Source organism: Eufriesea mexicana, unplaced genomic scaffold (assembly GCF_001483705.2).
Source record: "Eufriesea mexicana isolate 0111107269 unplaced genomic scaffold, ASM148370v2 scaffold1303, whole genome shotgun sequence".
NCBI classification, from domain to species: domain Eukaryota; kingdom Metazoa; phylum Arthropoda; class Insecta; order Hymenoptera; family Apidae; genus Eufriesea; species Eufriesea mexicana.
This window is the reverse complement of record NW_016909433.1, coordinates 454,994-482,480: the sequence shown is the minus strand read 5'-3', so window position 1 is coordinate 482,480 and position 27,487 is coordinate 454,994. Positions and strand designations below refer to the sequence as shown.

Below are 27,487 nucleotides of genomic sequence, written 5' to 3'. Positions count from 1 at the left end.
ATATGTATAGGGTAGATCGTACAACATGACCACCTCGATTATCTTTAATTACTTAGTTATTAGAGAAACAATAAAAACTTATTTTGTCATAAATGACAGACTGCAAAAGATAATACTACTTAATTTTTATAAAACTATGTTATTAAACTCAGAGAAAATCAACTTACGAGAAACGATAACGATCGAAGTGGCCATGTTAAGTGGTCCACTATGTATATAATATATCGAAATAAGGTTAGGTTACTTGCAATGTAATTCTTAATCTATACTCAGTAAGAATAATTAATAAATCCTTCTTACTTTACCAAATTATTGAAAATAAAATTTATCTCCAAATAATAAAGCGGATCAAATTCAGTTGCAACGAGTAGAAAGGTACATTTGATCTAATAAGAAGGCTCAGACGTAGTACACTTCGACGCAAGAGACTTAAGGGAGCATTCTGCGGTCCCTATGGAAAACCTGGTACGTGGCAAGCTTTTCACGAGCTTGGCAAGCTTGTTGTCGTGGCAAGTGGTATTAGCCGCGGAGATGGTATCAACACCACTCGGTTAGTCGATCGTGGTTGTAGACTTTCGGTACTTATGTCGACAGCACGGTAGATTCTCGGTTCTACCCTACGAGAGACGAGAACTACTCGGCATCACGATCTCCGTCGATGTTTGGGTCCAGCGTTGGTAGAAGGGAGAGGGTTCGCAAATAGCTCAACTCGCGAGCTCTTTGTCGTTGCTCGACGGTAGTTTGCTCGAGGAGAACAGGGCCGGTGAAGGTGATCAAACTGGACCCAATCGGTGCTAGGAATAAAATAGTAATTACCGATATTCTCACGATGTCCAAAGCCACGTTAATATCCTCCAACTTGTTCTCATTGCTCCGCAAATGTTCGTATGCCATCGGTCCCAAAGCTGCCTTTAAATTTCAGTGGATGAATCTCTTCTTTATCGTCGAGATACGGGGATATGCAGCGATACCCGCGTATATGTCCAGAGTGGTCATATATGCGGTGAACGTATTTCCAGCAATCGAAGATAAATTGTGCGAGTTCGTAAGCGCGAGACATTGATAGATAGGGGTCGTAGATGAAGATCAAGTGGGTGGTGGGAATAAGCTGTGGCCATATACGCGGGTATCACTGTAGCTGGTTCGAATGATATAGCGTAGTCGTGCTTGGTTGTATGCAGAAACAGCCTCGATTGATATCAAATTTAACCTAACCTAATCTAACTTAACCATAGATGTCACTGATATACGGGATATATAGTTTATGATTCTAGATAAATGACACTAAAGCAAAAAGATTGGTTTCAGACTTTTTATACCAAACCTAACCTAACCCTAGATGTCACTGATATACGTGATATATAATTTATTATTCTAGATAAATGACACTAAATCAAAATGATTGGTTTCAGACTTTTTATACCAAACCTAACCTAACCCTAGATATCGCTGATACATGGAATATATGGTTTATGATTTTAGATATTTGTTACTAGATTAAAATGATTGATTGGTTTCAGACTTTTTATGCTTAATTTTTACCTTTGACAAAATGAATGTCAATTTTTATCGGATAGAGACGTAATTAAAGAATTATTGATTTTCATCACAAGACGTTCCATAGTTAGGTACACATAGTTAGGTACATGTTACAAATTTAGTTTTAGGGTTAATCTTTGGTGCTTTTATGTTGATTTGGACTCGACACTCTGTTTCACTTTATTTTTATTTTAATTTTGATGTATAAAACATACATTTTTGGTATTGCAATTTAATTTTGATAGAAACGTGTCGACGTAGATGCGTTTCTGTTGATAATGAAATAATCGCTATTTATGATACAGTAGTCTGTGTGCCATTTATTTTGCATTCTCTTGATTTATTAATTTCTTGTTCTTGTTTATAATGTCCTTGAAACGAGGTTTACTGATTGTATTTCCCTTCGTAATAAATTCTCTATTCATATTAATCACAACGCAATTTCTATAAGCATTTGTAATCACTAAAATAACAGTTTCATTGGTAAAAAAATTATGGAAATAAAATCAAATTTCGACCAACGTTCCAGAGTAAGTCTATAATTACAAGCAGAATGTTAAATGCAACTTGGACTACAAATGGTAAACATCTATCCACAAATGGTTAAAATGAAAAATATGGTTGATTAAATTTCACTTTTAACTTACAATTAAATACTATTATATTATACTATTATATTATACTATTGTTATAAATACTATTACATATTATATTGATATTTTTATATTAATACTATTTGCTATTTACATTTAATATTATTATATTAATACTATTCTAATACTATTATTATATTAAATACTGTTGCTACTATTAAATTCCGTGCAATATTTCCAACATATTGAAATAGTTTCAACTTTTTATAAACCATTATCAGTATTTGGATTGTACAGCATGGATTGGTACTTGAAATTATTTTCAAAATATTTAAATTGCTTTTTCAACGGTCTTTCAAAATGTTTGTATTTCACAACCGATTTCACGACTTCGCTATACCGTTGGAACCAATTATACAACGATTGAATACCTGTATGGTGCCTTTTGGTAACCAACATACCACCACGAACAGTCGTTCTTTCCACGTGAATGGGGTTCGCATCATCGTCAAATAAGCGGCCACGCTTCGTCCCTATATGGAACAGAAAAATGCACCTGTTGAGATTAACATCGACACCTTGATTGCCATAGTCACCGATCATCGATGGTACTAATTCTTCAAACTCATGATAATTTGTTTAATTTCAACGATTTTTTTAAATTTGAATAACGCGAATAAATAAAGAACATTGAGAAATAAAAATTAAGTAAAAATCATTTAACAATTTGCGAAATCTTTTGTTACCATCATTCTGTTTGATAATTCACCATTACATATTAGGAATAATGGAAATTTTATTGTGGTCCCCTGAGCGTACCCTGTAAAAAGTCCGCGGCAGTCAACGTGTTAAATAATAAAATTAGTCAAAATGCCAATATATAGGGTGTCCCAGTAACTCTAGTACAACCGGGAAGAACAAATATGGATTCTATAGATTCTATATGGAAGAACAAATCGAAAATAAAGAATAAAACTTTTTCATCCGAAGCTTCGTTATCGAGGAAATTGACTTTGAATATTTACTGAGTATGCGAGCACTTTGCGATGACTTAGATGAATAAACCATCAATGCATCAGTATCGGTGGTACAACCGAGAAGAGACTGATTTTATATGGAAGAACAAATCGAAAATAAAGAATAAAATTTTTTCATTCGAAGCTTCGTTATCGAGAAAATCGACTTTAAATATTCACCGAGCACACGAGCACTTAACTTTAACTGAGGTAGAAAGTCAAAGTCGATTTTCTCGATAACGAAGCTTCGAATGGACAAATTTTATTCAAAAGGAAATCTTGTTGGTCATAATAATGGTTATTTTTAATCAAACACAATTTCCACCGTCTATAATTATTATTCGTAATTAAAAGCAATGTTTGTTATTAACAACAATAGTTACTCGTAACCAAGAAAACAAATTCTAATTATTTTTAATCGTTTTTCGTAATCAAAATTAAAATAAAAATTGGAACCTTTTGATCATTTATTTTTAAGAATTTATTTTTAATTTTTATAATAATAGTATGGCGTACGAATAAAAATCGATATTTCATAAATAATTTGTCTCGATTAAATTTTGATTAATAACTATTACTTTTGGTCTCTGGTTCCATTTAAATTAAACGATCATTTTTAACTTGGAATACGGAAGGGGAATATAATTTGGAATAATTCGAATCGTAATAATTCTTTTATTTAATATTTACCAAAGATTATCATTCTATACTATGATTTTCGTTTCTAATTATTTTAATTTAATTGACTTCATAAAGGGACCAAGGACCCAGTATACGTAGGTAATAGGACCCATTATATAAAGGTAATATAATAAAATAAAAATGGAAATAAAAATAAAAATAAATAAATTATATCATAAAAATAAAATAATCTTATTATTTATTCGTTCTTTTAGAAAATGTTATATGAGATTGAAAGTTTTGACACGTCATATTGCCAACTTAGAATCCCGAAGGGGAACATAATTTGGAATAATTCGAATCGTAATAATTCTTTTATTTAATATTTACCAAAGATTATTATTCTATAATATGATATTTATTTCTAATTATTTTAATTTAATTTACTTCATAAACGCACCAAGAACCCATTATACATAGGTAATAGGATCCATTATATAAAGGCAATATAATAATAAAATAAAAATGGGAATAAAAATAAAAATAAATTAATTATATCATAAGAATAAAATAATTTTATTATCTATTTGTTCTTCCCTCATTTTATAAAATGAGTTGACCACTATTACAAATTACCTGCACCTTAGTCAAATCGATATTTTATGTCATTTTTTAGTTAAACCAAAATTTTAGATACTTTTTGTCTTTCATTGTCACCAAAAGTTTGAAATGTAAAAGTTTATTAGTTTGATACTATGCAGTTTTATTTCTTTACATTTATTATTACTACTGTAATTTTTGTATCCATCTTAAGTAAACAGGTACTCCAAGTATACTACGTACTCACTCAATACATAATTAATCGATGTTCGAACGAATAAAATGCAATAATAATTTATCAAACAAAATGGTAATTTATGTATTATATAAATCATAATTTATCGAATCAAATCAAAATTTATGTATTACATAAATCACAATTTATCGAATGGAATAAAAATTTGGCAAATTTACCAGCAGTCCCATCAAAATGCACGACAAGTGAAGTCCGAATCTGGATAAGGACCAATGCGTGAGTTCAATGTCTGCACCGATTACTCCGACCAAAATTGGTTGTACTATCTGCCAAAGCAGAAACGCAGCTTGGCGAAAGGTCGTCGTCTAAAAGCACATACAATCGTTTACATATATACGTATTACAGTAACACGCATTAATATTCGGTCACAGTACTACCTCTGTATTTTTCATATCTGATGATATGATTTAAATATCCTACTGCTTATCTTATGAGAACATGGGAATAATCTCATAAAGTAGCGTTCACTATATGAGAATGTAGTTCTACATATTTAGATCGGTGAAGGTCTATTAAAAAATGTTTCGTATCTTCCTGATACCAAGGAAAAGACGAAGAGTTTATTTGAAAATAAAAATATTGAAAGTGTCAAAATTAGAGTTTCGAGGAAAATAATTATTTCTTTGCAAAAATGTAATTAACTCGTCTGACATGTTAATTTTCTTAGAGTGGCTATGGTAGTCATTAGTGACCAGAGTGCTGAAATTATATAGAATGGTTAAAATAAAATGTATCGTACTGTATCTTTTAGTTCCCTAAGTTGTCTAAAATTTCGTAGACCACGAAATTTTGTAGATCATTGATTAATTCCCTAAGTTGTCTAAAATTTCGTAGACCACGAAATTTTGTAGATCATTGTTTAATTCCCTAAGTTGTCTAAAATTTCGTGATATACAAAATTTCGTGATCTGCGAAAAGTTGAAAGTGTCAAAATTAGAGTTTCGAGGAAAATAATTATTTCTTTGCCAAAATGTGATTAACTCGTCTGCCATGTTAGTTTTCTTAGAGTGGCTATGGTAGTCATTAGTAACCAAAGTGCTGAAATTATATAGAATGGTTAAAATAAAATGTATCGTACCTTATCGTTTAGTTCTCTAAGTTGGATTTTGATAAAATTCCATCAATTTCTTAAACTTACGCTATGTTCCATTCGTAAATATTACGATAATGTTGCAAAAGTAACCTATATTTACAATATTACGATGAAATACCTAATACTGCGCATTATTCTTTTTCATTATATATTTGGTCGGTTGCAGCAATTAAAACATCAATCAATAATAACACTACTTAACAGAACGTTTTGTGCAGACTTTGAAAGTTCCACTTTGATGCGCGAAAATATTCCACCATGTGTCACCGGTATGTTTGATTTGACATCGACTTGAAGTTGGCTGCGGTTAGACCAACTATGCGTCGTTGTCGCGGGAAGATACTTCATATTTGAAATAACCACGTGCTAAAGTGTCGATGTAAAATGTCAAACGATGTTTCCCATATTTATTAATAATAAAAAAGCAAATACAAATATGTTTCTGTTACGAAAATAACAAATTAAAAGGTGCTGAATCTCCACGACAAAAATGTTATAAATTAATGAAATTAAAATTAACATAGAAGTCATTAATGACAAAGTGGGGCTCATATAAATAAAAAGGTTTTAAGAACTAAAATAATGATGATGAATAATAGAACAATCTAATTGTGGTATCCTTAATGTATGAACTGCATAATAAGAATATCTGAATTCTGATCAAACTGAAGCTATTTCATATAAATATTTGAAAATAAAATATTTGTTTCAGAAAGAAATATAAATCAGAAGAAATATGGAATAACATTGATAGATAAGAGAACTTATGATAGAAAAGATTTTAATAAGGGCTTTGATAGGCACCCAAAAGATAATTATATAAAACAAAGTAATAAACCGTTTAATTTTAACACGTTAGAATCCTATTTTAAACTAGGATGCGTCACTAATATGTATCGAATTAAGTTTCTTTGTTGCAAACAATATTTTTAGTTTATAATTTTATCATACGAACTATGTATTATATTCGATAAACCTAAATTCGAATATGTAAAAATCTACATATTCATTGCCATTTCTATTATAAAATTTTATTTATTAACCGTATCAATCGCAGCTTGATACTTTGAGAATGTAATTTTTATATAGGTCTGATTTATGTACAATTTATTTCTTTCTAAGATTCCATATAACGCGGTACGAATTCATTCAATTTGTATTATTTCTGAGTTTCTTATAGCGCGGTTCTTATATAACGTGGCAGTAATTTTCATATAACGCGGTATGAATTAATCTGATTTGTCTTATTACCATGTTTCTCATAACGCGGTTTCCATAGTACACAATTCTTGATTTCAATTAATTCTGATTTTCTTATAACACGGTTTTCATATAACGTGGTACAAATTGATCGCATTATAGACTTGACTGTACTATAATTTTCTATGATGCTTGAATAATTTTAAAATCATACATTTCAGTAGAAAGAAAATCATATTGTGTTGAAAAGAAGACGTTAGGGTTCTAAATAAAATTTTGGTCATAGATAATGATTATTGTCAGGTAATACGAGATTCTAAAAATAATTTTCGTCGTTTGAAATAATTATTGATAGCCAGACAAAATTGTAATCGCTTACAATCGTTAGTTACTAATGAAAATCATTTTAAATAAAAAATATGACGGTTATGCTTCAATTTTCTCGTATTTTGGTTATAACAGTTATGGTCCCTGCTTTATCCCTCCGTCGGTAACACGAAGTGTACAAACGTTATACGTTTCGGATTTAGGCCCTACATAATTTGTCGAGAACATAGTAAACAAGTTGGTTTGAAGTTTTGCGTGATCTCTGTTATTTATAGCAATATTTCAGTTTGGGATCATTTAATGGTCCCTGTTACCGATAGTGTATCCGATTTTCTCCGGGGTCCTTAACGCCTCCTGTTACCGACGGAGGGTTAAACGTATTCATTCCATCGTCAGCATGTTTTGAAATTTCACAGAGTGAAATCTTGAATTTCCTAATAAGCTATATACATTTATTCACCCAGGAATACTAAATGATTAACTATCTAGTCTTAGAGAGCGAATACCAGGAATTTCACTAAATTCCTACACATTTTTTCTATCACATAATCGAAAATATTCTAATTTTAGATTACATTTGTATTTACGTATAAAAGTGTTGATACAAAGAAACAAAAGTGTTAAATATGATATTGTATATAATAAAAGCTCCTCAGTATGGTATTAGTAAAATTAGAAAGTAATTCGACGATGCATTGAATACTATTGTGTATAATATTTAGACGTACATTTAATACGAATGCGTACTGCGAGGGCGCTAGTGTAGTCAATGGAGAATTGCCATGAGGCTGCCATACCAACAAAAGATGGATCAACGATACATTGAAATTTTTTATTTCTCAATTATTGGTAGTTTCAGGTAATATTATCGAATAGATTTGTAGAGATTTATCGATGGAGCATAATTTTAGTGGAATTACTACTTGTGATAACGGTTACATAGGATTTTTAAATATATATGTATGGGAATGAGTGGAACAAGTATGCATGGGATGGAAATATGTAATGAATTCAGGTTATTATGATAAATGAGTATGCGTGTAATGATTGAAGTGTTGTGTGAATTGTGTATGTAATGTAATGTATAAAAGAAGAAAGACAAAAGAGAGTGATTTGAAATATGTCAGTTGCAATTGAATTTTAATAGTGAAAAGACGTGTGAAAGAGTAATCGTGATAAATTAATTATATTTCAACGTAATATTTGTGTTTGATAATCTTTGTAATTAAATAAATAATTGTTCTTATTGTTATTAAATTTCATCCACCACTCACACTACTAGTTTTAAATATTTCAATTTGTCGTGCATATTGCGTTTGTTGAAAGTAGCAAATGTAAACATTATACGAGTGTACAAATAATTTCTTCTTAGCAACAATATTTTATTAACACATTCAGTGTCAACTATGATATATGTATCTCGAAATAAGAATATGTATTACGAATACACTGCCAGTTATCTCGTAGTACTCTTTTGTTATTTAAGTTATAAATACCATTTAAAGACTATAATTATAGCAATTATAACATAGCAATTAACTGATATTAAATTTGAAAAAATTTCGTTATCTCTTTAAAAATAAAATTTGCTTAATTTCTTTTAGCACTGAAAGTGTTATGCATTTATTACAAATATTGTATTTTTAGACCAGTCATGAAGAGTATAGTGCGGTTAAGATGAAATAATTTTTAAAATTAAAAAATCAGAAACCTTGCTTGAAACATGAGGTAAGCTTTATAATTATGTGGACTCTATCCCAAGTATCTGCGTTGACGAATTAGTATTCATCGATAATGTTTCAGACAGAGAAAAAAATTTGAAATTCTGAAAATTTTTCTTTTGAAAGGAAACCTACTGAAATTGCAAGTGAGATGAAAGTGCAAAACACTTGATTTTAAACACTATTTTTATTAGAATAATTATTGAAAACACAGAGCTTGAATATTTGTTAGCAATAGTAATATTAAAATATTATGTTTGGCACCAGAATATTAGAATACTTTAATGCTTCTAATCATTATTTTTAATATAAATATTTTTATTTTTGTATAATTATTTCATTATAAATATTCGAATATTTAAAGCAAGGAATATTTATTAAACAATTATCCTTAAGGCTTTATTTTCATCTACTTACTCACTGAATTTGAATACCACAGAAAATATATAGAAAATATATAGAACGAGTTAAATTAAAGGGTTTAAAGGAGAGAGAAAAACCAATATATTCAACATCAGAATTAAAAACAAAAGCGAAAGAGAAATGAGAATCGATGAGTTCAGGATATTTGATAAAACCAGTTTTAACATATCGAAATGTTTCAATGACGATACTATTAATACTTTTCTAACATTTAATAGCGATATTTATAACCAGTTATTTATAAAGAGATGTTACAGTTACCGTGGATTTCGATCATTAAAAGGAAGATAAAAAAGATAAAATTTATTCTGAAATAACAAGTTTATGAGAAATCGCGAGAATTATAAATGACGTAAATTTACGTCACAGACTATGAATGTGTCCAGCAAAAGAGATACGGAACACAGTATCGAAATTTTGCCGTTTGTGTAGACATTTTATAACCAAAATATTTCTTATTCATAAAGCATCTAAATATTTGTTCGATAGATTTTTGTTTAAAATTTACTATACAGGTAAATTTATTTAATTAACCAGGAAATTGTATATATATTGTTCGCGAATTATTTATGTATTGTTAAGTTGCAATAAGTGGTTTATACTTTCGTAACATAAACACGATATTTAACATCAGAAGATAATTATATATATGTATATGTATAGCAAATATATATATATTTGCTAAGAAAAATTAAGAAGGAAGGAAATGATTTGCGAATTTTGTTATATTCTTTATCATCAGAGATACATAGATTAAAATTAAAAATTAGATAAACAGGTAATCTCTTATTATCAATAAACAATGTTTTGGAATTTTCTGTATAAAGTCTATTTTTTATTGAAGAGTTCAAAAAGTACATTTTTGGGGAAGAGGATAAGCAGAATATAACTTTTAAATATTGCTATATTTATATGTATTTTTATTTAAATATGTGACTAAGGACAATTGTGTAATTCAGTAATAATTTTATAAAATTTAATTATTCCATTTTACAGAAAATCTTGTAAATATTGTACAATATACAAATTAATACCATCATTTTGTCCGATTGTTTATTATTAAGGGAATATGAATGCACTATTTTTATTATTACCATTAAGGGAATAAGGTAACACAATTTCACAACATTGTATTCATACTAACACAATTAACATTTTTCTACGGAAAAAGTGTTTTCAATTTTGGCACGTATGCTGCTTTTTACAAGAACCCTTCAATTAAAAATAGACTTCTTATCTCGAAAAATAAAGAGTACATACAAAAATTCGCAAATCATTTCTTTCCTTTACACTTTTAGCAAGAAATGTAATTACATAGCTATTTTCCCTATTTCAATTGCCTTTATTTATATTAATAAGTTGTAACTGATTTTTATAATTTGTATGTGACATTCTTTTTCAGTACCTACAAAGCAGTGTTCTTAACCCACTAAATATGATATAATCACGTGATAAAAATGGCTAAAAATTACAAATCAGCGTGATAAATGCATCATTCGATAACTCCTCTTTTATTAAAAAATAAAGAAAAACGATCACTGCTATTTTTATTAAAACTAACGACATTATTTTTAGGTTAACCCAATATATATGATTCTCCTATATTTACTATGATATTTACTATTATACTTAAGTGTAGTCCTATATCTTCTACTAGACCTAAGGGTAATACGGTAATACCCGCATATATGGCCACCCACGGAAACCCGGCGAGGTCATATATCCGGGAGGCGTATTTCCAGGAATCGACGATAAATTTCACGCTTGCTCGAGCAAGTGTGAAACATTAGAAGAAAGGGGCCATAGATAAAGATCAAGCATCGCCGTGAGCAAGCAGCTCTAGGAAGTGGTGGGGATGAGTCGTGGTCATATACGCGGCAGATTCGTGATCGTAAACACAGGCATTACCGTACCGTATCTTACACTACAGAACCAGTACTGCTTTCAACTATTAACGCGGCTAACCGTGTACCAAACGAAGAACATCGGATATCTCGTCGAACGATACATGGTGATACTTACATCGAAGGAAGCCGACAAAATCCTCCAGCCGATTATGCTGACGAACGACATAACCAAGGTGGCTAAGTATCCTGCACCGGAGACTGTCAATTTTGCGGTCGCTGTGGTACATGTTAAAGAGCCGAGGACCAAGCAGGTTATGCGATACCAGCTTATGTATTTCTAATTTATCGAACAGCAATGGAAGAAACTGAAAGAGTGTGGGAAAGAGAATACTCACGTGACTACGATGAGGGAAGAATACGAAACAAATACCGAGGAAAGTTCCTGCCAGCATGCCCAGTATCGAATCTCGAAGACCGACGTATATGTAATGCCAATACATGGCTTTGCCATCTGAAAAACGATCGATCATCTTCATTTATTGATAAAAGTGAGTCACAAAATTACTGGCACACACATACAATGATAGGAATGTGAAGGATAAGAGAAATAATACAAGATTTTTCAAGAAATTTTTCTTTTATTTGAAATAAATAAAGTTTAGAACATAAACGCACAATACTATGAAAAAAATAACAATGTCATTTCTTGTGGTTATAAAAAAAATTAAATGAAACGATTCTATGCATCAATTGCTGTCACAAAATTATTGGTTCACGTTACAAAAATTAATAATTTTAACAATGCTAATATTTTGTAGGGTACCCTTTTTGTTTTATCACTTAGGAAAGTCACTTTGGCATTGAGTCTATAAGTTTTTTAAAATATTCTTCCTTTATATTATGCTATTTCTATTGTAATCTACTTTGCAATTCTGTCTTATTAGTTATTGAATGCTTTCATATTTTTTTATCTAATCTGTCCCATACCATCTCAATGAGATTTAGATGACTGAGATAGCGTATTTATGATCTTTGGACAGTGGTATAGCAACCACTCTTGAATAATTTTCGATTTGTGTTTCGGGTCATTATCTTAATATAATTGAAATTTTTCAAAAATTCCCAATTTTTAGTCAGCTTGCTTTGAATCATCCTTTAGTATAATTAAGTATTCCATTGTATTCATTGTTTCTGTTATCAATTTTTAATTTCCTACCCCGCAATAATTGATACATCCCCAAACCATAACATGACCACCATATTTGACTGTTGAGCGAATATTTTTAGGATCCATTTCTTCGTTCGGTTTTCGCCATACTTTCATATCACCATCAGACCCCCAAATATTGAATTTACTCTTGTCACAAAATATAACATCTCTCCAAAATTCTCTAGATTTTGAAATAAATTGTTTTGTAAGATTCAAACAAAATAAAAATAAATTTCGATTTACTGCAGTAACGTATGCTTTGCATCCAGGTGTGCGTCCATTGTATGAAATTTTCCGCAATATTCTATGGACTGTTTCGTTAGAAACAGTTTTCTTACAAAAATGCTGCAGCTCGACATTAATTCGTGGAGCACTTATTCTTGGATTTTGTTTCACATTTCGAACAATAAAACGTTCTTCTGATGAATTTAAAACTTTTTCCTCCCACGTCCAGGTGCGTTTTTAATTCTACCCTTATTTTCAAACCTTTTAATAATATTTCAGACGGTTGAAAAACTTTTGTTTACGATATTTCCAATTTTTCTATATGATTTTCCAGTTTTCCAGTGATGAATTACTAAATTTCTTGTATCTATGTTAGTTTCTTTGCCTTTTCTCGTCATTGTAGAACGTGCATTCGAATATTTCTTTTATTAGATTTTAATTCCTCACTTGGGTGTTAACTGACTATTATAATACTTGTTACTGTGCCTGAATAACAGTGAAGAAAAGAAACGAATATCAGAATAGGCTGATTTAATTGTTTTTCGTAGAATGTATTACGTGTGCCAATAATTTTGTGACGACAATTAATGCATGGAATCGTTTTGTTTCACTGTTTATAACTATAAATTGCGATATTATTCATTTTTTCATAACATTGGGAGTTTATAGTTTAAATATGTTTTACAAACAAAAAAGGATTAATAAATATACAAATATTTGATTATTTCTTTTACTCTTCATATTCTTGCTAGTTTTGGCGTGTGCCAATAATTTTGTGGCTCACTGTAAATAGAAAAAGGTATTGAAAATCGTGCAGTATGCCGATCTAACCTAGTTTTCGTTTCTCTCTTCTTATGCATTATTTTTCGATTATACGAAGCGTTGCACGAGTACATTTATATTTTCGCAATATTTCGCGTATCATTAATTCATCGTGGTATAAAATTTTTCCATGCATTTGTTGCACGATACTCACCGTTCCATTAGTAGCGTAGTACCGACAAGCATGGCCAGATGGAGACTCTACGTTTCTCCCTCTCCCCACAGTTTGCCGTTCTAGCTCATCTCTTCCTTCTCTAACCTCTCACCGAGAATGCTGCCAGCCTGCCTAATTCAAGCAACTTCCGATGGAGTGGGAAAAGATAACGGGTGTTCCTTTGCATTATAGTACGCAACGAACCTATCTTACGTAAGGATACTAATTCTGTAAGGGATACCCATTACTTTTCCCCACTTTGGCTCAGGCAGCAGAAGTGCTAGCTCGCAAGAACGGAGAAAGTAGAGGGGAATTTAGGCTGGCAAAATGTGAAGAGAAGGGGAAGCATGGAGTCTCTATACCGACCTCTAGTACTTTACGTATTCTGTAGTTTTTCTCTTGACTTCTCTAATTTAAAAATGTGTCAAATTTCAATAAAAAATTAAGAAAGAAAAAGATTGGGCAGAGAAAGAGTAAATTGTTTATATAATTAAATAAATTTCTAAATCTGGTCGATACTAGACTACAATTTCTGTTTTTCGTAGATTAGTAGTTTTGTGTTTTTACGAATTCAGTTTTTATTAATTAAATTTCATAAAAATATTTTTTATTTAATATCATATTTATTCGATAAACTATTTTATTTGAAATTTAAATCAGGTCAGTTATAGCCAAAAGTATAATGAGAAAACTTAGAGGACCTAAAGCATAAGTTAAAGGCGAATTTACACTTTTTTACTTTGGTTTTACATTATGTTAGATGAATCATGTTAAGATGATCACAATGAAGGTGAAAATTTCATCGCTAGTCTCGAAATAATGTATGTACCATTTCAATATGAACGAATCACCCATTTGTTTTATCAAAAATAGAGGGAGGCTCTACATCCTTTACTTATCTCTTTCAGTGTTCATTTTAGATAAAATGCAGATGAAAGCAAATTTATACATTTTTCACTGCAGATGAATCATCCGCAATGATCAACACCCTGTACATACAGTGACAGTGATAGTATATGGCGATAGAGAGTAACGAGAGTAGGCTCCTTTCCAAAACAGGTCTGTACTAAAGTAGAACTAGCGAACAGCGTTGGGATATCGGGTGCTAAATCGTGTCGTCACTGAATTTTTGATCAGGTGACGGTTCAGGCTTGGAGTGGGGATCTTTGCTCCTTTAAACGCTACCTACTTCTCTAACCAATGCAACATCGTCCTTAGGAGGAATGATTCCCTTTCCAGGTTTAAATTTACTCGTCATGTATTCCGAAGATTAATGATGTCACGATTTAACACTCTGATATCCCAATACTTTTAACGAAAACATCTTTTACTCTGTTATTTATGCTCGGCAGTACTATCGCCATTAAACTACGGTCCCTTTTGCTGCTACACATGTTAACTACTACACATGCAGCCTACATCTTATAATCCCCACCATACCTACTTGACTCAATGCACACGCGTAGTGGGAGAAATGGTAGGTATGGTGGGAGTAGGTTACAGGAGGGGATTAGAGATTGTGCGGCCCGCAGGCCACTAGTTCGCCAGGTCTGCCCGAAAGTACATATTATTTGTATAAGTATTATTCGTGTTTCGATCCACTTCTGCTTGTCACTTGTGCATAAATACGTGTTATTCTTGCGTATCAAATTAGTATCATTCCCACATTTCTTGTTTTCTTCTGGTCAGTTTAATTCTCTAATATCATCTGCTCAGAAGAATATCCAGATATGGTATTGTACCATACGCAACGTATGCAGACGTCTAAAGCGAGAGCTACTGTAGTTAACGCTAGAATGAAAATAATTAGACGTGTACATAACCTAAATGTATGCTGCGGTAATTATAAAATAGAGTTTCGATATAACGCGAATCTTAAATTATACTGACAAGAGACGTTAAGTGGGTATGGTTGTAGTCCAGCCTATAAAAGTCGACTTGGGGATTTTTTCCTAAGCAAACCATAATACATATTGGCAGGAAGTTTTCGCACTCAGATTTATTTATATTTAGAGAATATTTACGATTTTTTTTTTTCAATAATATTAATGAAAATTGTGAAAATTATATAGCCTTAGATAACTCATGTCTTTAAAAATGGACTCGAATGGCTGACGTGATTCCGGACCATCTGGCTATCGGAAACGAAAAGCCAAAAACCATCCTAATTAGTATAAATACGGCTATAGCATGAACCACAAAAACAGCGAAATTTCGAAAATTAAAAAAACGACAGCATTTTGAAATTTAAACATCGATTTTTTTTGTACTTTTTGCCCTTTGGGTGGTAGATAAAAATAGAAAAACACATCAGATTTTGAAATCCATGGATCAAGCGATAAAGGTACATCCTGGGAAGATCTCCTCAAAATGTCGAGTTAATCGGTCCACTAAAACGTGAGATATTTCGTCATCCAATTCAAAAAATGTGGTTTCGAGAAAAACGCGTTTGAAGTTTTCGTCACCCGTTGTACAATAGCTGTATGCTGTACTTTGAACATCTATAATTTCACTGATTTTGCGAATTCGAACAAATCCTTTTACACATACATTTTCGAAAGCATATACTTTGCGAAAATGTAAAAAAAAATCAATTTTTTGAAACCAGATTACAACAATAACCCCTTAAATTAGAATTATAGTAGTTGAGAAAAATATGTATACATTGTCTATATATATTACCTGTTCCACTAATCCATCAAAAAATTTCGTTCAAATTTGATCTACAGTCTAGAAGAATGAAATTGGTAATTTACGAATTACTCCTATTCAAATCCTTTAAGTAACTCGAAAATTTTTATTTTTTTGAAGCTTTGTAGTAGATTTGTAGGGTTTTTTACTATCGGTTATTTGCATTCAGTCTTATAGGGTGAAAATATTTCTTGTAGGTAGTTAAGTATTTTCCTATTCCTTTCTATGTACATTTTTAAAGTTACAGTAGGTGTGAAAAAATAATGTTTGGGATGAAAATTTAATAGCTTTTATGTTTTTTAAAATTACACCGTGTAATATCTTGATCTAATGTCAGTCTAGATGTATAATTACATTTCTATCTTAAGGAAAGTTACTTAAATAAGATCAACTAGTTTTAGAGAAATAACAATTGAAAGTACTCTCGTTTTCCTAATATGACTAAATTGATTGCTATTTCAAAATGCAATTGCACGGGAAATTAGATATGGGCTCAAAAATAGCACCAATGTCTATCATGTGTTACTCTAAAAATTGGTGTGTAACGTTATTTATAATTTCTTTTGACTTTCTCGGTTTTCCTTAGGCACGTGCAAATGAAATAAACAGAATTGAAAAGAAATAGGTCTTCTTTCTAGTGGTGAATGACAAACACTTTCTTTTTATCTATTCCACCCGAAATTTGAATTGGAACATAATTAATAATAGATTAAAAAATTACGAATTTACGTGTGGTGAGAAGAAGAATATTTTTTTGAAATTATAATTTTTTCCAGGCTGGAAGGAAAAATTAGAAATACAGCAATGAATTATTAGTAGTGGTATATAACATGATAAGCAAAACCATGCATAGTGAGTATTTGCATACATGTGAAATAAAGGTATATTTTAATTCTGTATAACAAATAATTCAGCAATTTATGTAATTTTAAGTATGTAAGTAATATTAATTACATATATTTGTAAAATATGTTAAATTAAAGAGTATGTAACTAAAATTTGAGTAAAATTTATTAAATCCAAATAGGTGTTTATTTATGCAATTTTATAAATGTAATATATTCAAATGAAATTTAAATTTTTAGTAAAAATAAAGATCATGACTGTCATTGGTTAAAATGAAGAAAAGTTATAGTATAAAAATTATATTTTCCTTTAAATGATTTTAGATACGAATAATCATAAACGAATACATTTCTTTTTATTACTAATAATCACTATAAATGACGGAAATTATTTTTGAAATTTACGAATAGCAATTACAGATGATGAAAATTAATTTTTGCTATAAATTACAATGATCATAGTCAGTACGTTGCTTTGGTTATCATAAATATGTTGCAATAAAAATATCAAAACACGGTTTCTTTTATTTCATTCTTTTTCATAAATATTCATACTGTTTATTGTTTATCATATTCTACAACTGATTGTACGCCATTGATGGATATTAACTATGCATAATAGTAATAATTGATAACGACTAAAACTAACTATATTGATTACCGATATCTAAAATAAAATCGTGACGATAATAATAGTTATTCGTCAGCAAATATAATTTCCATCGCCTATAATAGTTATTATTGATGAATCAAAAATAATTTTCAATTATTTTTAATGGTTAATTATAACCAAAATGCATAAAAATTGGAACTTTCCAATCGTTTATTTTTAAGAATTTATTTTGTAATTTGTACGATAATGATATCAAGTATGAATGAAAACCGATATTTTATCAATCATTTATTTCAGTCCAAAAATAACAATTATGTCAAAAATTTGCGAGGAAAAAATCATCGATAATAAATTCATTTTTATTCGCACTATCGAGTCATTAAATTCTAACAAAATTTTTAAAAAAGCATTAACTAAAAAGAATTAATTTTTATGATTACTAATTAATATTTATAAGTGATTACAATTATTTTTATTTATGAATAATAATTATCGATGACGATAATTGAATGTTAATGTTACAAATAATGGAATGCTAAAATTTGCGAGGAAAAAATCATCGATAATAAATTCATTTTTATTCGCACTAACGATTCATTAAATTCTAACAAAATTTTTAAAAAAGCATTAACTAAAAAGAATTAATTTTTATGATTACTAATTGATGTTTATAAGTGATTACTATTATTTTTACTTATGAATAATAATTATCGATGACGATAATTGAATGTTAATGTTACAAATAATGGAATGCTAAAATTTGCGAGGAAAAAATCATCGATAATAAATTCATTTTTATTCGCACTAACGATTCATTAAATTCTAACAAAATTTTTAAAAAAGCATTAACTAAAAAGAATTAATTTTTATGATTACTAATTAATGTTTATAAGTGATTACTATTATTTTTACTTATGAATAATAATTATCGATGACGATAATTGAATGTTAATGTTACAAATAATGGAATGTTAATTCGTCACAAATAATCGTTATAATTTAAGCAAATATTTTTTGATTATAAATAATCATTACAGCGGAACGGCAATTACGCGAGTTTCGATCATACGACAGATTAATTACCTGAATATAAAAAGTGTGTATTGCATCAGAACGAGTAAAACACGAGGAAAAAGATCGTTATATAAATGTTTACACTTAATTTATACGTAATTTATTTTTTATCCTGTACTTTGTTTATTAGATATGTATCTTTGCGCGTAAAGGAGATTGATAGTTGTTAAAATTCTTAATTATCGTTGATTTATGGCATAATTTAAAATTTCCTTCTTTCAGACCGATTATCCGAATAACCGGATTATCCGAACAGATGTGTCTCCCAATTAATTTGCATAATCGACGTTCTAGTATATCATATCTGCCTCCATTCATGACTGTCACTATAGCGTCTTCGAACTTCGCTATCTCTGATTCCCAATTAATTTCGAATTTTCGGTTTAATATACACACAGAGGTGATTCACTTTACATTCGAATAATCGGTCATTCGCATATTCAAAATTCGCATAATTAACGTTTTACTGTATTATTATCCGCGTCCATTCATGACTGTCACTATAGCGTCTTCGAATTTAGGTATTTCTGATTCCCAATTAATTTCAAATTTAATATTTAACGTATACACAGAGGTTATCCACTCTACATTCGAATAATCGGTCATTGGCATAATCAAAATTCGCATAATTAACGTTCTACTCTATCATTATCCGCGTCCATTCATGACTGCCACTATAGCGTCTTCGAATCCTGCTATTTCTGACTCCCAATTAATTAAAAATTTAATATTTAACATACACAAAGGTTATTTACTCTACAATCGAATAATCGGTCATTCGCATAATCAAAATTCGCATAATGGACGTTCTATTGTATCATATCTGCGTCTATTCGTAACTGTCACTAGAACGTCTTCGAATCCAGCTATTTCTGATCCCAATTAATTTCAAATTTCCGATTTAACATACACACAGAGATTATTCACTCTACATTCGAATAATAGGTCATTCGCACAATCGATGTTCTATTGTATTATATCTGCGTCCATTCGTGACTATCACTATAGCGTTTTCGTACCTAGGTATTTCAGATTCCTAATTAATTTCAAATTTTCGAATTAATATACACACATAGCCAGTAATATACTAACCTAAACCTGACCTAAACCAGAATATTACATCAGTTGCGAATAATCATTATAGATGGCGAAAACTTTATATCGATTACAAATAACAGTCATCGACAATCGGAATCTTATTTCATTATTTCCATTCTGTATCAGAAATGCACAGAAATAAAATAATTTTTTATTTTGGAAAGGACACGTTAGTTTAACTTAAATCAAATTTTCATCATCGATAATAATTATACGCAACAAGCATAAAATTTTGGTCGCCGATAATGGTTATTCTCAAGTAATACAAAATTCTGGTCATCAATAGTAGTTATATAATAGTTATTCGCAATGTTATTATATTATATAACTATTATATAACAGTTATTCGTAAAAATATTAATAATAATTGTATTACTAATAATAGTTATTCGCCAAAATAATTTCCTTCATTTGAAATAATTATTTGATGAAATTATTTAATGAAATATTATTGATATTTTGGATATTTAATAAAATATTATTGGTATTTTGGATATTTAATAAAATATTATTGGTAATTATTGGCAACCAAACAATGTTTTAATCCCTTATAATCATTCGATAAGGATTTATTTAATTAGTAATGAAAATTACTATTAAATTACTAATAATTTAATTAGTAATGAAAATCATTTGAAGTAAAAGGTATAATGATTACACTTCAATCTTTTCGCATTTTTGTCATAACAGTTACGGCCTCTGACTCTTAGGATCTATAGAACTATAACTTCCAACCCACATTTCTCTGAAACTAATTAACCACCTGCAATTTCGATAATAATACACATATATCGTAAATTCTTTTGAGAATATTTTGGAAACGTAGACCAAGCCAGATATAACGTCTACCAAAAGGAAATTTTTCGAAACATTGATTTCTACATCACACCGAAAACACAGTATCATCGAAATCATCGAAACAGGCGTACGCTAATCTACATAATTACTATAACTTCCCTTTAACCCACTATACTCCAATAACGAGTTTAACTCCTCGCGAGTTTCTCATGCTAAGCGCCATAAAAATGAATTACTCTCGCAATACGCTAAAATTATGTCGAGCGTATTTCATCGTGCGCAAAATTCGCACGGATCCTAAAAATTTACATAATTTTATTGCCAATGAAGTAGCCATATAACGACTAATTAAAATGAAATAGTTTCACGAACTACAATTTCTCGTAATTAAATCATAGCGAATGATGAAAGCGTGAAGGTCAGTTTACATTATCCGTTCAAACACGATCCGTTTACAACACGATCCAAGAAATTCGAAAGCATTCTCATCGGTCAGTGATGATCAAGCAAGTTCAAATAAATCCACCTACGCCATCAGTCATCGGCTAGTCATCTACGTTCGTCATCGTCGTTCTTACAAGGAGAGTGTAAGTCCTTCGTGTCATATACAGGTAACCCTCCTATAACACGGTAGATAGGTTCCTAGAAAATGTCGTGTTGTGTGAAACCGTGTTGTATGAGACCCAGAGCCAGTACAAAAAGGGGGGTTAAATTTCGAAAACTTGCTGAAAACAAATTTTTTTTAATTCCACATAAACAACTTAATTTTCATTAAAAATATAAATGTACGTACGACAGAAAATAAAAGAAAAGCAAAAATATTATTTTCATTTAACGAAACCTTAATTTAATAAATTTATGTAGAAGTACAGTATTGTACAAAGGTTTTTGCAATTTTCTTATCGTGTTAGAGCGAAACCGTGTTATAGGATGCCGTGTTGTAGGGGGGTTCCCGCAATTTATGAAACGTGTTATAGCGAAACCGTGTTATTGGATTCCGTGTTGTAGGAGGGCTACCTGTATAAGGTACTAGGAATCGAGCACACATAAAGCTGCTCTCGCTTCTTTTTTTACTAGCAGAGCAAACTTTACATGGACGTCGTACAAATTTTTGGAATATAACAAATGCAGATCGTCGTAAATATGACAAGTGAATACAAATTGATGTGTAACTCATCGTGAAGGCGAGAGTTAAGTGACAAACTTACAAACCCGCATTATCTCGGGGCCGAGGCTCGAGAGACAGACTCAGAAATCCGCGTTTTCACGGGACCGACGGTGTGTTAAGATGTGTTAAGACAATAATGAAATTCATATCGTGAATATCTCGAAAGCTATCGAGTAGTTGCCCTTATAATGATATATTTTCTTGCACTGGATTGTTGGAGTAAAATTAAATAGTAAAGTAGACTCTACATCCTAGCGGTGTGGGGTTGATCCCTTCCCCTGCGTTTTGACTTTTGTCTCCAATCTTCTGAAGACGACTTTTGATCTCCGTGGTCCTAAACAGGCGAGTTCTAACCGTTTTCCCGTTCAGTAAAGATCTATACAGTTTTTCCATAGTTTCCACTGACTACCATTTCTTTGCGTTATAACCCCTTTAACATGGACGACTAAATCTACAAACCTGCAAAGTTTCAACTAAGTCTATGATCCAAAGGACTTGTACTTCCTTTGTTAGGAACATCTCCCGCGTTCAAACACGTTCGAACAGTTTTAATCTGCGTGGAATCAGTCAAAACGCTGTACTCGATAATGTCTGATGGTGTTCGAGTCTCATCGCTATACAGAGGAAAGAGCTGTGTCTTTCTTCGTTTCGCCAACAGACGTGGTAGCACTACGTGTGTGAACGGACCATGTAAACTGGCCCTAAGCCGAGCGTCGCGACGCGTTGTACCTTTGGCAAAGACGATCGAGTAACACACAGCAAACAGGGAAACGATGTGCACGTTGTCGATACAAGCAGCAGTGCAGAGAATCGTCGTAAGACCTTTATTTTCGCCGTAACCTTGTTCGGCCAAAGCTAGCAGACAGTTCACGGTCACCACTGGCGACATGCAGCTGAGTATCGTTCTTTGCGCGGGCCAGCACGGGAAAGAACAAATAAAAGCAGATAAAAACTAAATAAGGAAACACACGAATAAGAAACAGGTAAAAGGAAAGGGTAATTGTTTAATAGAACCTCAACTTCAATTTCAGTGAATTAATCCTTTGCATTCGAGAGGCTACCTTCAGTCGCCATTTAATAAAATGCTAGGAGTCGATATTAATTAATAGATTAAAGGAGAATGTTAGAAAATGGATATTTTCGGGATAGCCTGCAAATGAAAAATTGCTTCAGGATTTTTAAGAGCATCTTTTAAGCATCTTTTACTCATTTTACGATATTTACTGTGCATATTTACAGTGTGATACAAAATGACAGCAAGCTCCACGATTCTCAGTGTTCTTCCAGCGACTTCTAGACGTTATACAGGGTGTCCAAAAAGGTTCGAATCAAACTTAGACTATACGTGATTGAGATCAAATTGATGAAAGAAGTTCATATAAACTTATATCGGGAAATTATTTGTTAAAAGATATAAGCCTTTAAAGATATTACTGATTTTATATGATACTTGTAAGAAATATTCGAAAAGGAGGATGTTAAAAAAAGGCCATTTTCGGGATCGCCTCGAAATGAAAAATTTCTTTATCACTTTGCCAAGGAACGATGGGAAAGTTGTCAAAAATGAGTAGAAATATGCGAAAATGAGACTGATCGAACATACTCGAGCCTCATGTTTCGTCATCTTCCACTTCGGTACTGGGTCAGTGATTGGTTATATGGACGGTTATATAGCGAATATTTAGGGACTACATCATGGGTCTAAAAATAATGCATCAATTCCAAATGAACTGTTGTTAGAAACCGATACGTGCAATCAATTTGAAGCGCACGATGTTTTCCTCGTGGACCGTGGTTTTTGAGACTCTCTGGAGGAAGTCACGAGAAGAGAATTCATCGCTAAAATGCCATCGTTTGCAGATGGACTTCGGAAATCATTGACAGTTGAACGAGCCAATCAATCACGACTCGTTACAGAAAATTGGTTATGGTCGAAGTAATTAATGAACGCATAAAAAGCTGTTTTATAAATGTATCCAAAATATTACATTGCCCATTTGATTTCACGACTTCGAAATAGCTTGTGCCATTCTAAACGCAATGTTTCATCCAATACATACCTCTGCCCTTGATCACTTAATTATAGACAGGATTTTCCAATATTCGAATCAGATTAATCCTTTGGGACAACGGGTACATATAGAAAACATGGACATACGGCGAGCAGATTTCCAACATATAGAAGTGAATTAGATTCTTATCAAGATTGAGTTACGAAGATCTATGCTTATATAAAATGGAGATTTCGATTTCCAAATTGCATCACCATCGTATCGCATAGATTATCAAAAATGCCAAGTCACCGTAGAACAAAATAACAGTATTTTACTGAAAACGAAACTGCGTCCACGACATTCGAATACTTTAAAATATTTTGTATACGTATTGTATGATATTATTTCGGGAAAGAAATCGCGAATCGGCCAATGCAGATTCGGGATTTCTTATTTTGGAAAAACAAATTATAAATCGGTCAAAGATCTATGCGTGACATGTTTCTAGAAGCAAATCGAAACCGATACCGTTATGAAAGACTATTCTTGGTAGCAAAGCTAAGTTGCTTGGTCTTTACGAGGAGGTGAAACGCAGGTCAACGAAATTGTAATCGTCGCGAGGAGCGAATCGCGAATCTCGGAAATGACGTGCTTTTTATGGGAGCAAATCGCTAATGGGCTGAATTATATCAGCCAATTAGCGATTGGAGAAAGCACGCCATCGAGCTTTGCAAAAAGCATGAAAACAGGACCCCCGATGACACAGGGAGTGTCCTGAGTGAAGAAGCGTCGAAGAGTCCTCGTTGAAATAGATTGTGACCTATACCTACGTGAGTCGTTCGGTGTAGGAGAGAGTCTAATTAGAGCGTGTTTCCGTGTGTTATAGTTACGTTATTTTAGTGTTATTTTCTTGCGTTAAATTAGTTTTCCGAGTTTAGCGTTCGTATTATTCTGTTCATACTGTTCTGTCCGTTTTCGGTGTCTCAAGTCGTTCACGCAGACCTGATATTCCTTCGATTATAGATGGAACATATCAATATTTAATTCCTGTACGCCGAATACGGTAAAACCTGTTTTTGGCATCCTACAATATTAATAGATAAAAGTAAAGTCGTTCTTGCACCCAGCTGTGGATGCAAAGTTGGGTAACGCGTTGTTGGGTGCTGTTCCCACGTAGCAATGCTTATATGGTATTTCGAGTTTGCTCGATTCAAACCTTCGATTCATTTGTCAGCTGAAATCCTCGCTAATTATTTGGAAGATGGTTCAGTATCCGAAGAGGAGGACGACGAGAGATGACGCTTGGGTATGTTCGATCAGTCCCATTTTTACATATTTTGATTCATTTTTGACAACATTCCCGTCGTTTCTCATCAAAGTGAGACAGGAATCTTTCGTTCCATGGAAGATGCTCTTAAAGGTCCCGAAGAAATTTTTCACTTCCAGGCAATGTTAAAATGGCCTTATTTTACCACAATTTATTCTTCACAATCCGTGAAATATAGAAATAAAATAATTCTACTTGGCAATATTTATACGATCCCTTATTTACTATTTTAAAAAATATTGTCAACTGTATAGCAGAAAATTTTTGAATCGCTATTTTTCTCTACCGAAAATATTCTCGAATGCAATACTATTCGCTGTCAGAGGCGACATTTTGAGTAACTGTTCCTTTACAATAGTGTGCGAAATTTTGATTTCGGTTTCGAAGATTTGAACCAAAAATTATAGCTACTATTACATTCAATCAAATCTTGACCAAAGTATTCTAAAGTCACTTATACTTAATATATATACTTAACAGTGAACATTATTTATATACATTCTCGGGAATTATCACTGAATATTACTGAAATTTGCAATTTTGATGACGAATTAAGCTCATTTCAAGATCACATCGTTGTACACATCTGAACGTGTTTTAGCATCAGTTATACGACACGACACGGACAAATGTACACTTATATACGAAAAAACATCGATGACCTCGAAAACTCTGAAAAATTATTTCTGCAGTATATTAATCTCTTTCTTAGCACATAAATTGCATATAAAAATATATTTCATACCATTACAAAAAGGGGAGATATTTATATAAACGTCGTTACTAATTACTATTATTTTTGGCTAACATCTTCGAATCTAAAATCCAATTTCCACACATGTGATAAAAAGAAAAACACTAAAAATATACGTATATAAAACCCTTTGCACTCGAGAGACGCCTCTCAGTCGCCATTTAATCAGATTCTAAAGATGGATGTTAATTAATACATCAAATTTACAATTACTCATCGATGCGTGCAATATTGAAGCAAAATAATTTGCATATGATTTCTCATTTACCGTTTTAAAAATATCGTCGACTTTATGGCAGAAAGTCTTCGAATTACTATTTTTCTGCAACGAAAAGATCTCCGAGTGCAAAGGGCTAAAATCGGTGTCGAGGCCCTATAAAACAGAAATTAAACAGAGAAAGAAGGGAAAGTCATCTACTTAGGTCACTCACCCAGTCATGATGGACCAATCCCAGTGATACGACAGAATGTACTTGCAGTAAATCGCTAGGACGAGCATCTCGATCGAGCAAGGAACGATGGCCAAGATCAGTATGAAGATCGGATGTTCCTTGAGGCTAGTGGTCGACAGCTGAAGTCCAGCTCTTATCATGATAAACGTGAGACAGAAGGTTCTGATCTTAGAGGTAGTCACTTCGCCGAGTTCTTCGTGGATGTTGTAAAGCCCGCTATTACGAACGATCAGGCCAGCGACTAGCATCCCGAAAACAGGTGGAAGATTGAGGTAGGGGATCAATGGCAGCCAACTACCGAGGCAGGAAGAAAATATGGCGAGGACGAATAGACCAAAGCCATCGTTGGTGGGTAACATGGTGTCTCCCAGGATGAAGTACAATATCGCCCAACCCAACGACGTCATCATCACGACAGTCGTGACCTGGAACAACTTAGCCCAGGTCAAGCTTCGGCCCAGATACTTGAAGACGGGCTCTGTTATGATTATGTTTCGTATCAGAGGATGGCAGATGGTCATTCGATGGCACAACGTGATATCCTCGTAATCGTCCTCCTGTTTCCTCTCTCCAGACATTTTCATTTTTCCGAGCTTCGTTTTCCGTGCCTTTCGATACTGTGTCTATCTTGCGATCGAGCAAATCGAGGGAACCGATCGTTCGAGTTACTCGTTAATCTTTCCACGTCTACGAAACGTGACGCTGTCTCCCATGTCGAGGTTATGTCTTTCTTCGATTGTTTCCTTCCGCTTGCAACGGTACCGATGAATGCTCTCACGTATCGATGTGTATTTACATACATAAGTATTACCGTAACCGATTTATCGGTGAACTCGTCCATAGAGAAGTGGGTGTAGAATCGTTAACGATTTATCGTTGGAGTCGTCCATCTATAGGTACAATCGTCCCTCTTACGACGTGGTATAGTAGAACGTCGATTATGCGAATGATCGATTATTCGAATGTAGAGTAAATAACCTTTGTGTATGTTAAATATTAAATTTGAAATTAATTGGGAATCAGAA

The 27,487-nt window shown here is 32.0% G+C and overlaps 1 protein-coding gene across 1 annotated transcript; it reads right to left on the bottom strand.

Annotated features, from left to right (window-relative positions):
- Positions 1–633: 633 nt before the first annotated feature.
- LOC108547832 (sodium/hydrogen exchanger 9B1) lies at positions 634–27,040 on the bottom strand. The gene is made up of 7 exons (XM_017900511.1): positions 26,442–27,040; positions 22,665–22,840; positions 11,633–11,748; positions 11,413–11,574; positions 4,784–4,930; positions 2,564–2,665; positions 634–909 (listed from the first exon to the last, which is right to left on the bottom strand). The coding sequence occupies exons 1-7, from the start codon at positions 27,038–27,040 to the stop codon at positions 634–636; spliced, it is 1,578 nt and encodes a 525-aa protein (XP_017756000.1).
- Between the last annotated feature and the right edge of the window lie 447 nt (positions 27,041–27,487).